The sequence below is a fragment of the Solenopsis invicta genome, chromosome 1 (assembly GCF_016802725.1).
Source record: "Solenopsis invicta isolate M01_SB chromosome 1, UNIL_Sinv_3.0, whole genome shotgun sequence".
Classification (NCBI taxonomy): domain Eukaryota; kingdom Metazoa; phylum Arthropoda; class Insecta; order Hymenoptera; family Formicidae; genus Solenopsis; species Solenopsis invicta.
Genome location: NC_052664.1, coordinates 5,118,469 through 5,132,515, shown reverse-complemented (window position 1 = coordinate 5,132,515; position 14,047 = coordinate 5,118,469). Strand labels below are relative to the sequence as shown.

General features: G+C 37.1%; 1 protein-coding gene across 1 annotated transcript; it reads left to right on the top strand.

Moving 5' to 3' along the window:
- The first annotated feature begins 10,466 nt into the window (after positions 1-10,466).
- On the top strand, positions 10,467-13,761 carry LOC120358101. The gene is made up of 2 exons (XM_039450820.1): positions 10,467-12,401; positions 12,714-13,761. Exon 2 carries the CDS (start codon positions 12,840-12,842, stop codon positions 13,491-13,493), a length of 654 nt encoding a protein of 217 aa, XP_039306754.1. The 5' UTR covers positions 10,467-12,401; positions 12,714-12,839; the 3' UTR covers positions 13,494-13,761.
- The last annotated feature ends 286 nt before the right edge of the window (positions 13,762-14,047 follow it).

Genomic DNA, 14,047 nt, shown 5'->3' with positions numbered 1-14,047 from the left:
TCGGAAAAAAACAGATCCTGCACATCATAAACGAAGTGCTGGAGCCTATCTGGGTGCAGCTCAGGATTGCTGACGCAATCAGAGTTCTCCGTGTTATTTGTGCTGACTCAAGGAGAGATCGAAAAGGCAACCTTATATTATACCCAGCAAACATTTTGTATGCAAAAGGATATCAAATTGGCACCAAATTCCAGTGGAATTTCGTACCAAAACCGTATTCTACTGTGTCCGCATTAGGATGCCCAATGTAAACCAAATCTGACGAACATATCTGAAGTCAAATTGAAACCAATACCAGAACAAATTTGATAAGAACAATGTGATGACAAAATGGCATCAAACACAAACCAAATCTGTTATCAAATGCGTTGACAAAATAATGTCAAATACAAACCAAATCTGTTTTCAAATGTGCTGACAGAATGACACCAAATACAGATCAAATCTGATGTTTCCGAGATCAACAAAAAAATTTATTTTTTTTTAACAAATTTTATTATTTTTAAAGCTTAATTTGTATCCACTGTTTCATATATAACATTTTAATTCACTTATTATAATTTCGCATTATTTTATAAATTTTTGAAAACGCATGTCGGCGACGGCGGATTCGAACCTAAGATTTCGGAATAACAACCTAACACGCTAACACTGTTGTAAGCTAATCGTACATACACACGTGATATCGTTAATAAAAAGTTATATTTGAAGTAAAGCTGAATTGAACCGAAAGAAACTTGCGTTTTGAATATCGCATGAACACTATCACTAAACCTATGATTATTTAACCTTAGATATTTTTAATATAAACTATATAAATAATTAAAATCTTTTCCTGGCCAGATCAGTCAAAAAATAACAATTAGAAGTAGTATGAAAGCATAATAAAACATTATTGACGTAAAGAGCACGTTGCAAAAGTCAATTTTGCAATTAATTGTTATAAACAAATTGTTAAAAATGACTGTAGAGGAAAACTGATTGCACCAATCGATTCACCGGAAAAAATTACTAAAGAAACGTATATGACGCTTTCTTAATTGTTATAGTTGTTATAATTGTTATAAACAAATTAGTTGCATAATTGTTTTGATAAAAGGATAATTGCCGAATTTTGGAAAGAGAGCACGAAGTGCGTAATGTAACATTTTATCCTTGTTTAACTTTTGGTGATCAACAAGGATTGTCATGCGCATTATGCGCTTTACGGAACTCAACTAATATTGCACTCTTGTGTGATAAATGCTGACATTTTCGCAATAGCAAGCTTGCTTACTATCTGCCATCAATTTGTCAATCATACATGCAACAGATCTGTCTGCTATCAGCTTCCAATCTGTCGTGTATTTTGACAAAGGGATAATATTGCATACTTGCGTGAAAATTGCTAACATTTTTTCAATAACAAACTTGTTTAATATTTGTTATAAATTTGTCGTCAACACTTTCAACAGATTTGCTTGCTTTTCAACGCCAATTTGTCATATACTCTGCCAACAAGGTTGTAGTACATTAGGTACAAATCTGCTAACAGTACCGAAAATACAAATGTATGCGGACCAAAATCTGTTACCAATCTTTGCAGTTGCAGAAATGGATATAGGGATAATTATATGCATAATTTACATAATTTTACGCACGCACACCCCACACACACACACACACACACACACACCCCCACACACATTTTCTGATTATATATATATATATATATATATATATATGTTCTTAAAAATGTTGATGTTGCAATATTAAATTTATAAGACTTTGTGTGCATTTTCAATATGTTTGTTATCTCTATTGCATTTTGTAATGATATACATACGCAACAAATACTAAGTTTATGTACATTTAAAATAAATTCTATTTACTTGATACTATATGTACCTAATCTAACCTAACCTAACCTAACCTAACTCTAACCTGATGTATCCTACGCCAACGCGAACACGCGCGTGCGCGCCTAGCTGTCTATCCCTGCCGCAAATTTACTTTAGAAAACTACATAGGAACTATAAAATCTGTGAATATTTTGTATAGTAAGCTATAGTTTTGTGCAAATTTTATATGGTAGGCAACAATTAACACATACAGTATTTATGTGTCTGAATAAGATTGAATAGTTTTTCACTTTAATGGTTTTTTTACTACACAGAATTTACCACTATCAATAAGGATTTTCCATAGTCAATAAGTTCTTATGAGCATTTTACAATGCAGCTTGTATATGTCTCTATAAGTGACACCGTCATTATGTTTCTATAGTGATTTGCTTATTATAGATTAATGTGTTTTTATATAGGAATGTTGATTTCAAAATACATACACTTATGAATATGGAATACCTCATTCAAATCTTATAGTTGGTTAATGTGGATAATTCAGTCGAATTACCTATATTCATCAATATATTTTTGAATAATGAATAATCATTTATTCAATACAACTTTTATTCAATACATCTTGAATAAGAAACAAAAATTTATTTTCTTATTCAATTTTCTGTTAATTGATGTGGACTGTATATAAGAATGCTAAAGTGAAGCAATTATTTGCACAGAATAATGTTTTTGTTTGGTACATTGAACTTTTGTTACGATTAATTAATTAATAATAAGTAACTAGACAACGTGCTATTAAACATAAAACAATGAAGTTTTTAAAACACGTGATAGAGACAATTCAATATCGATCGTATCGTAGAGATATTCAAATTTATAATCTTTAACATACTCCCCGCCTTGGAAGACTTAAGGTCTTTAAATATTTGACACGAAAATACGAGGAGAACAACATGTTACGCTACAATCTCAATATAAAGTTATACTTGCAATATACAAATGAGAATACCGAATACAAAATTATACTTTAAGAAAATGATCGTTAAGGAAACACATAATATACATGGTGAGTATGGGATAAAAAAAGATTAATAATTGACAAGTGTGTATATTATTCAATCGGCTAAGAATTTTCAATGTTCTTAGATGATTCTTCTATGGGTAGATGGCACAATTTAACAGTAGCTCGACGAATCAATCCTTTGGCGGTTCTAACTGTAGCGGCTCTTGTTATGGAATCCGATCCAGGATGTAACTTGGTGACCCGACCAAGCTGCCAATGTAACGGGGAAATGTTGTCTCCTCTATGAGTACCAGATCGTTTAGTTTCAAAATGCCTCGAATTGTTTTCCACTTGGTGCGACTTTGTAGTTCCAAAATAAACTCTTTGGACCAACGTCTCCAAAAGTTTTGCTGCATTTGCTGGATTCTTTGATAATGAAAAAGTCGTGATTCGTTAATATTAGTCAGGTCCGAACAAGGTATAGTAGTTAGAGTTCGACCTGTAATAAAATAAGCAGGGATAAGAGGTTGTAAATCTAAAGGATGTGATGACAATGGTGAAAGAGGCCTGGAATTTAAAATAGCTTCAATCTGTGTTAGTAAACTGTATAATTCTTCGAAGGTCAGTAAAGCGTTTCCCATAATTCTCTTCAAGTTTCGTGGATTTTATGCCTGACTCCCAAACGCCTCCAAAATGTAGTGAGTACTCTGGAATGAAACGCCAACTAATTCTTTCTGAAGCTAAGCAATCTTGTATTTCGCTTTGATTTTCTTTAAGAAATTCGCCAAGACGCTGTAATTCTAAATTAGCTCCGATGAAATTTTTTCCGTTATCAGACGATATTTTGGCAGGTCTTCCGCAACGAGAAATGAATCTCCGTAGGGCCAATATGAAGTTCTCTGTAGGAAGATTAGATACTAATTCCAAATGAATGGCCTTTGTAGCCAGACAGATGAATAAGCAAATATAGCCCTTGTACGTTTTGCATCCTCTTCCTTTTCTGTCCTTTAGGGTAAAGGGTCCTGCATAGTCTACGCCGGCATTATGAAAGGCAGGAGCTGACGAGACCCGATCATATGGAATAATTCCCTTGGGTTTGTTACGAAAACATATAATACAGTGATGCACAACTTTACGAGCTAGATTGCGTCCAGCAATCACCCAATAGTTTTCTCAAACTTGAAATAATAAAGATTGAGGACCAACATGTAAAAGACGTTTGTGTTCATTTTCGAATATAAACCTCGTTAAGAGATGTTTAGACGATAGAATCATTGGATGTCTTTTATTAAAGTCAAAATCGGAATGCTTTAATCGATCTCCTACACGAAGCGTGGCGTCAATGTGCAAGAATTGGGTTTAATCCAAAAATCTTGCTCTGCGGGCTTATAGATTTTCCTGTAGACAATGCACGGATTTCTTGCGGAAACGATTCTTGTTGTGCTGTAATTACTAAAATATGCATTGATTGCTGAATTTCTTCCATGCTAAAAGGACCGCTCACCTTTAGCTTACAAATACGTATGTCTATAAAACGCTTGCAGAAGGCTATTATACATAATAATCTCTCCAAATTAGAATAATTGTCAAATTTAATGAATGCTGATTTTATCACTGTGTTATGTATGACATTTGAGCTTGAAATTGTTTGTCTTACCTCGGACATTTCTGAGATATGACAGTTTTGTGTCGGCTATTGTTCCTTTGGTTCTGCCAACCAAGTTGGCCCATGCCACCATAATGACAGCTCTGCTAAAATCTTTGGTGGCACTCCTCGTGACAATAAATCCGCTGGATTATCAGCAGATAGGATGTGCCTTCAGTTGTCAGGATTGGAAAGTGATTATATATCAGTTACTCGATTACGGACGAAAGTTTGTAGCTTGGACGGCTCAAGTCTTATCCAACTCAAAACGATGGTGGAGTCACTCCAGTAGTATGAGGATTCAATAGTTATCTCCAACGATGCTCATACTTTAGCTACTAATTTCGACAAGACAAGCAGCGCTCAATTCTAACTTGGGCATGGTGAGTGACTTTAAAGGTGCAACATGTGATTTGGAACATTAGCTTAACAAGCGTTGCTCCCGATTCTTCAGTGGATCGTATGTAGACACAAGCTCCATAGGCCTTCTCACTAGCGTCCGAGAATGCATGTATTTCAATTCGTCGTGCGGACGAACAACAGACCTGTCTTGGAATGCGAAGATCGTTAATGAGAGCCATTTCGTTTGCAAACTACACCCATTTGAAGCGAATATCTGCAGGGAGTGGATCGTTCCATGCAAGTCTTTGTTTCCATAATGTTTGCAGCATTATTTTGGATGTTATGATGATAGGACCGAGAAGACCTAAGGGATCAAAAAGACGAACTATTAATGAAAGAATGGACCGTTTTGTGACGGGCTTTGCATCTGTGTTAACGTTAACACGATAAATTAGTTCGTCTTTATCGCAAGACTACGATAGGCCTAAAGTTTTGGCTATTCCAGATTCTCCAAGTTCGACTAGGCGATGTGAATCAATTGTTGTTCCAACGTTATCAAGTATGTGAGGATGATTGGAGATCCATTTACGCAAAGGAAAACATCCTGATTCCAGTATATGTGATATGTCTATTGCGAGCTGAGTTGCTTCTTCTTGGGAGGGTGCTCCAAATAACAGGTCGTCAACATACATATTATTGCGTATTATATTGGCTGCTTTAGAAAAAGATCCCTCATATTCCTCTGCCAGACGAAATAAGCACCTAATAGCTAGAAATACACTCAAAGCCATTCCATACGTGATGGTATTGAGTTCGTACGTATCGATGGGATCGGAAGATTTTTCTCTCCAAAATATGCCCTGAAGGAAGCGTTGTGATGACTCTATCCAAACCTGTCGATACATCATTGCTATGTCTGCTCCCACGACGTAAGGATGTTGTCTGAAAGATATGATAATCGACAAAAGATCTTGCTGAATGGTAGGACCTACCATTTGTAAGTTATTAAGGGATAGGCCAGTCGAAGTAGGCGTTGAAGCGTTAAAAACAACATGCAATCCCAAGCAGGAAAGAAATATTTAAAAAATGTTTTTATACATATATAGGGTACTTTATTCCTTGCGGAGTACACTGCGGACCTCCGCTCCGCTTACATAGTTTCAACATTTTATTCCTTGCATCCTTTATAACGCACGAGAGAGAGAGAAAAATCACTCATCTATTCATACCTCCACACTCATTCTCTGGACCTCCGTTTCCGTCGCATTTTTCTCTCTTCCTTCCACACTCTCATTCATCTCTTCTCCCAGCCACTCTCTTCCCTCCCTCATCTCCTCCAGTTTCTTCATCCAAACCTCTCCCTCCCCCCTCTCACCTAAAACCTCTTCTACCATCTCCTGCCATCCCTTTTCCGTCCCCTAATTTGTGCATTCCTCCCATATATGTTCCCACGTTTCCTCTCCCCATCCACATATCCTACACTTTCTTTCCTCTTTCTCTTTCCAGTATCTACCTTTTCTCATACCGTCTCCTAACCTAAACCTAAACCTAAACCTCGCCTCGCAACCCTTTTCCATCTTTCCTCCTTCCAATCCCTCTTCAAGTATCCTCCCTCTTCACTTTGCTATACCATCTGTTGAATCTCAAGCTCCTAATTCTTTCCCACCTTTCCTCTTCCTGCCGCCTCCTCTCTCTTGCTACCACCTCTTCCCCCCTTAACCCTCCCTCTTCTCTCAATTTTTCTATCTCCTTGATATTCCAGCTCTTTTCTTCATAGAAACCTCTTCTTTTTTCCTCCCATGTTCCCATCACCTTTCCCTCCTTTGCTCTACCTCTTATTTTCTCCCAACACAACCTTGCCAACTCCCCCCTCCTCCTGCTCCCAGTTTCTTTTCATAACTCCATGCCCTCATTCCTGCCCTTCCTCTTAATTTTTCCCTCTGCATCTCCTCCCTTACCATGTACCCCGGTGTGTACCTTCCCACCCCTATTACCTATTTCAAATACCTGTCCTGTATCCTCTTTACCCCTTCCCTTTTTTTCCACCGCCAAATTTCTGCACCATAGCTAACCACCGTCCACACTAACCTATCAAATAACCACATCCTTCTAGCCCAGTCCTTCCCGAATTTCCTCTTTTCTATTCCCCATACCTCTCTCATCACTATCGCTCCTTTTTTGACTCTCTCCTCTATATGCTCTTTGTGTCCCCCATTTGCCATCATCATGTACCCCAGATATTTATACCTTTTCACTTCCTCTATTTCATTTCCTTTCTATTTCCATCTTATCTTTTTCTGTCTCCCCCCTCTTCTACACCTCATCACTTTTGTTTCCTCCACATTTATCTCTAATTTTTTCTGTTATACATATTTTTTTAATGTTTTTATTCGGCGGGTCCCGATAGCACACAAACCACCCACAATGGCAGATGCCTAGAGATTTTCCGTAGGTTGGGTTAGATAACTCAAGATGATTGGTTGGTGGGCTATCGGGATGTACGCTATCGGAACCCTCCCGTTTTTATTAACCCTTTCATCTCTGCTTCATCCTCTGCCACCACCGCCACATCATCCGCATACGCCAGGGAATAGATTTTTCTTCCCTTCACCTTTACTCCCCCCCCCATCCCTCCTTTTCTAACTCTTCATCCAAATCCGCTAGCAGTAGTGTGAACATGCATGGGCTTAACGGACATCTCTGTCTCACTTTTTTACCTGTCCAAAAGTTTCCCCCCTCCCTTTCCCCCACCCTTACTCTACTTATTGTCTCCTCCAAAACTTCCTCACACCTCACCAGACTTTCTCTCACTCCCTTCCTCCTCATTGTCTATACCAGTATCTCCCTATCCACCGAGTCAAACGCTGCTTTCATATCCACAAACATTACTACTTTGCCTTTCGTTTTCGTTATTTTCTTATTTATTAGATAATTTACCACGTATATGTGGTCTACCGTTCCTACCCCTCTCCTGAACCCTGTTTGACTCGGTGGTAATATCCCTTTATTTTCCACTTCTTCCTTCAGTCTCTCCGCCAAAACCGCCGCGTACACTTTATACGCCGTTTGCGTAAGCGTAACCCCCCTATAGTCTTCTATCTTTTCCCCCTCCCCCCTTTTCATTATCGGTACCACTATCCCCTCTCTCCATTCTTCCGGCCATCCCTCTCCCTTCCACACTCTATTGCATATCTCCCAAATTGCCCTTCCCTTATTTCTTTTCCCCCATATATCCATACCTCATTTATAATTCTATCCCCTTCTGTTGCTTTTCTCTCCTTTAATTTCATTATCGCCTTACCAATTTTCTCTCTACTAATCTCTTCTTCCTCCTCTACCCCTCTCCCCATTACCTCCCCTCTTATCCTCCACTCCACTCCCCCCAGTACCTCTTTAGTGTTTTTTCCATTCCCCCATTTCAATCTCTTCCCTAACTCTCTTTCTCTTCCTCCTTCCTTTATTCACTACCTTCCACACATCCTTTTCGGATCTTATTGCTTCTATTTCCCTCTCCCTTTTCTTCTTCTCCTCACAATGTTCCCTGCATTTCCTCCTCATTTCTTTATATTTTTTCCCCTCTTCCCCTCTCTTCCTCCACCTCTTTCATTCCTCCGTAACCTCTCTTTTCCTATCTCTATATTCCTCATCCCACCATCCTCTCCGTTCCTTCTTCTCTTCCTTTTCTACTCTCTCTAATGCCACTTCTGCTCTTCTCTTCATTTTCCTCCAAACCTCCCCTACCTCCTCACCATCACTATCCGTCTTCTCAAAGTATTCCTCAAATTTCTTTTTTCCCTTCTCCGTCCAAACCCCCCTTCTTCCTCTCCCTTTCCTTTTCTCGTTCCTCTTTTCCCTCCGCCCTCCTCCCTCCACCCATCGTTATCAGCTAATGGTCGAAGTCCACCCAATCCTCCTTTATCTTTTCCACCTTCCTTCTTGTCTCTTCATTCCCGATCACGTAATCTATTACGGTCCCTCCTGTATTCGTCCATTCCCCCTCCTCATCCCCCTTTACGCTTCCACTCAATATCGACCATCTCAATTCTCCTATATAACCACATAGTTTCCTTTCTTCTCTATTCATTTTTTCATCCTTCGAGCTCCTCTTTCCCTGTTCTACCCCTCCCTCTTCATCCTCATCTACTCTTCCTCCTTTTCTCCCTGTCCTAGCGTTGAAATCCCCCCCCCCCCTATTAACACCCTTACCTCTTCCTCTCTATCCTCCATCTACTCTCTCAGCTTCCCCATTTTTTCCTCCAAATCTCCATTCACATACATTTTTTTAGCCTCCACCGCTCTCCCCCTAAATTTACTTTTACTACTTGTAATCCCTTCTCTTTTCTTTCTTTATCATCCTTTTCTCTCCCTATCCCTTCCCTTATTCCCATAATCATTCCTCCCATTGCCCTCCCTTTCTTACTCTTCCTTGTCACCTCTTGCACTTCCCACACGTATCCTTTTGGCAGCCATTTTCTAACTCTTATCCATCCCTTCTTCTGTAACCAAGTCTCACTTACCTTCCTTAATATCTTACTCAACCACCCTTCTTCTTGCTTTTCCGGCTGCTTTTCCAGCTGTTTTTCCGGCGATCTCAATACCTTTATACTTTTCTTAAAAATATCTGCCTGTAATGCATCTATTTCCTTCCTTTTCTCTCCTCTCTTAAACGCATCTATCAGCGACAGACTATACACTCTATCCCTCATCAAACCTTCTGCTTTGCTCGGTTTTCCCACTTTCTTCTTCTCCTCCTCTTTTCCTTCCTCTACTTCCCTTTCCCTCTCCTTCCCTCCCTCCATCTCGTCTTTCTTCTAACCTGCCAACTTTCCTATTCAAGAGTTTATTTACTTGCTGTCGGCTTAAATTTTTTTTTTGAAATATTTATTTTATTATTTTTTTTATTTATGTAAATAAAATATAAACGAAAAAAAAATTTTACTTAAGTAATCTATTTTTGCAGTTCTAGCAAATATTTACTAGAAAATATGGCTCTTTTTATATTTTAGATGATCACACTTTTTAACTTAAGAAAACAATTAATTTAATCAAGTTTAATAATATTTTTAGCTTATTTGTAAAATCATTATATAAATGTAGCAAATGTAAAAATACAAAATATATATTATGATAATATATCGGTTACTCAAAAGTTACTCCAATTCAAAATTTTCCGCGACTGCACTTACTCTCTCCTGCTATGCTTTTCACTTCTACCGCTCAATGCCGCTACCCTTCCTCTTTTCTGCTTTCTCTCTACTCTCTATACCTGCTCTCCCGTCTAACCTCCAAATCTCCAACCCTACTATCACTCCTGTCTCCCTATTCCCTTATCCCTGCCCTATCCCTTATTCTCCCAACTGCACCTGCTACTTCTCTGTCCTCTCACCCCCTCGCGCTCCAATCCTGCCCTCCTTTTTCTCAAAAACTTTTATATAAATTTAGTAAAGAAAGTAAAATTTTACAAATCTTTATCATAATAATTAATAAACGTGTTCAAAACATTTACCATAATATTTATCATAAATATTTTTTGAAACGTTTATAATAAATATTTATGATCAGTCCAATCTACGGCCATAAAAACATTTATTAAATGTTTATGATAAATGTTTATAAAATATTAAAATAAATATTATAAATATTTAGTAAATGTTTTATAAATATTTTGTGCTATTTGGGGTACTATTGGTTTCCATGTGCTTAGAAATATATTTTAGTATGTTCTGAAATTAATTCACTCTTTTGTAACGTAACAGATTTCAAAGTGTTTTTACAATAAAATATGTTCTGTACAAGAACACATAAATTGCAAGATGTTTATAAAACCAAATACTTGTAAATAAATTTGTTTTTACCTTCCTGCCTACCTTTCTTAAGTTTAAGATATCACTTTTTAGGTAAGAGCAAATTTTGCTTTTGCAAATGTGAGCCTTTACCACTCTTGTCGTGGCTATAACTAGTTTTCTGATTGTCTGTGTGTAAGATTTTATAGATAACCAAGTTTATAATCATAAGACAATGAGTCGAGTACCTTTCTTTTGTTGAAAACGCTTTTTATTAAAATTTTGACTCACATAGGCTAAGGCGCAAAACGTTACAAAAATGTGAAGTTTAAATAAAGCTGATGTTAATGCTATAATTAAAAAAGCTAAACAAATTCAGAAATTTTTAATGTGCATAAAGGTTTGTTTAATACTAGAATTACTAAAAAAACTCATTTATATTTGGTATATACTGTTTAAAATATATACTTATGAAAATACTATAATCTTTATGGCTTGATCTCTTCATTAGAGATTCTTAATGAAAACCTATCATAAAACGAGTTTCTTTATCTAGAAACAACTTAATTTTGCAGTCATATTTATTATTATGTGCTTTCATGGAGAATTAATGAAGCAATAAATTATAAAAGATTTATATTTTTTTTCCTTGTTAAAACATAATTTCCTAGAAATATGTAATGCATATTTTTATCCCAGATAAGATCTTTGGATTAATTCTTTGTAAAAGCAAACGAATTGTTTGGTTTGCTTTTGCTTAGAATTAATTCGAAAACTTTTCTGGGATTAAAATGTGCAAGAAGCAAATTAGGTTAAGTGAGATTGATAAAATAGCATCATTGCAGCAATATAACAACACTAAAGCTTTACGTAATAGCTACATTGCACCAATCTAACAAAGTGACGAACTAGGTTGTTAATTGGTATATAATTGCAATTTTGCTATTACATAACAGCAATGTTTTCCCTCAGTTACATGTTACGTTGATATAATGTAACCATGATGAGTGGGAAATTATAACTAACATGGACGTTACATGTAACGAACACGTTATATTGCGTGTTACCTTTAAGTTTATTGCATCAACATTGCTATTATATAGCTGTGTTTGCTGGGTATGATTTACGTGACGGTATACGAAACACGAGAACTGGCGCGGCAATGTTGCTATCACATTATTACGCTATAGACACAACTGATAAATGCCGGTCGCAGACCAGCGCGATAATGCGACACGCGACGCCCGACAATCCAAAGAACATACAGCTTTCTTTAGTTTGTTGGCCGCCATTACCGCCATGTACAGTGAAGCAGGGATTCGCCGGTTGGTAACGTACACCGCCCGTATAGGCGCATAGAAAACACCAAGTTTCTCCATAACAGCACGTCGATTCATGTCTTCTCTCTCCACCCAGCATCGAGCGAGAAGGATACACTATCGTAGCGCCCCCACCACCTTCTGCCCGCTCTTCGATCTTTGTCGCGCTGCCACGAAACATGTACGTGCGCGACTTCGCGTGGGTGCGGCAGCCGAACATCACCGCGGAGGGACAAAGAGACACCATTTCTGCATTTCTGCCGGTGCATGTATTATACATAGGGGAGACTGGGGCTGGTTGTTACAGGGGTAGGTTGTTACAGCGCCAACGGTAGCTAAACCGAAACCGCTATAGTGACGTTAGAAAGAGATAAATAATCACGCCACTGTCGGCCGACATACCGCGCGAGCTAGCGGCGCTGGCGTTCTTGTGAGAAGAGCCCGTGCAAGCAGCTGTCAAAAACGCAGGTTCGTAATATTTTCATTTTTTAGTAATTGGTCTAGCACTTGTTATCTAAATAAGCAGAAATGTGTATGTTGTGATATATACTCTCTAATTCCTTCTGTTTACAATGAACTTTACTTTTATAAGCTTTACAAATTTTTGTATTTTAATATTTAATCTTAAGAGGTTAGTTTCGGTATTGGGGCTAAAAGTGACATTTTCTCGGGGCAGGTTGTGACAAACCACAATTAATTTGTGATTTGTCACAATCTGCCCCGTCGTGCTTCTTGCTGACTGGTATAATTTAAATTATATAAATTTGTTATTTTTGGCAGGATGAGGAAGTATAAAAAAAAGAGTGAGCGTGGACAAATATCTCAAGACATCTACGACAAAGCAGCATCTGTTTTAGAAGAGGATAAAACGAAAATAGTTCGTAACATCGCAAAAGATTTTGGACTATGTCATATGACGCTAAGAAGATACTTACAAAAACGAAGCAAAGCAAAGGAAAAGTCCTTGTGTCCTTGAATGACACTACATCTCTTATTTTGGAATTTACCGAAGATAATATTGAAGATAATATTGTGGGTGCCGTAGAAGAATGTGAGAGCTCTGTTTGTGCTAACCCAGTTGCAGGTTCTAGCAGAGATTTGATCTACGATGAATCTACCTTTGCTCCTGAGATCGTTCGACCTTATCCAAAAGCTGCTGTTAGAACAAAGATAACACGAAAAACTCGAAAATCAGCTATTTTAACTGACACGCCGGAGAAGGAAGCATTGACAGTGGAACAAAGCAAGAAAAAGGAAAATACATCCAAAAAAATTAAAGTGACCAAGAAGGGAAAGGCTGAAAATACAAATAAGAGAGGAGAATCAGCTAAGAAGAAAAGAAAGATTAGTGTAAAAAGGAAGGTATTGCAAAAATCTGACAAAGATAGCTTAGAAGATGATCATTTTTGCCTCATATGTTGTGAATCATTTGATCAGAGTCGAGCTGGTAAAAAATGGGTGCAATGTATTGTTTGTAAAAAATGGTCACATGTGAAATATGCTAAAGGAAATATACTATCCTATGTTTGTTTAAATTGCGATAGTGATTATTCCGATTGAAGTGACTGAACTGTTGTTTTTAAGATCTGATAGTTTTTCTAAAATAATTATATTTTTTTTTTGATAGCCAAAGTTTTATGTTATGTTGGTTCTTAATAAGATGTTTCTCTAATAGAGCTTATAACTTTCGTTTACAAATTTACAAGTTACTTGTATTTTTGTTTTAAAGAAAACTATAATTTTACTTAATCTTTATTTTGTTTTGATAAGGCAGAAAGACCAAAAAATGTATGCCTGAGTTTTTATTTAAATAAGAATATAATTTTACTTTATTTTATTTTGTTGTAACAATTTACACCCGTGTGGTGTAACAACCAGCCCCTGGTGTGGGGTAAAAAGTTACATGCCTCTTTTTTCAAAATTTTTTAATTTATGTAATTTCTAATGGGCGGTTACATAAAATTATTATTAAATTTAAATCCTGATTAGTTACTGAATCTAGCAAGCCTAGATTCATTTATAACAACAACATAATCAAAGAGTTGAGACACTTTATAGAAAAAATGTCACAACCAACCCCGGTCTCCCCTACAGAAAAAGATTAAGCGCATACA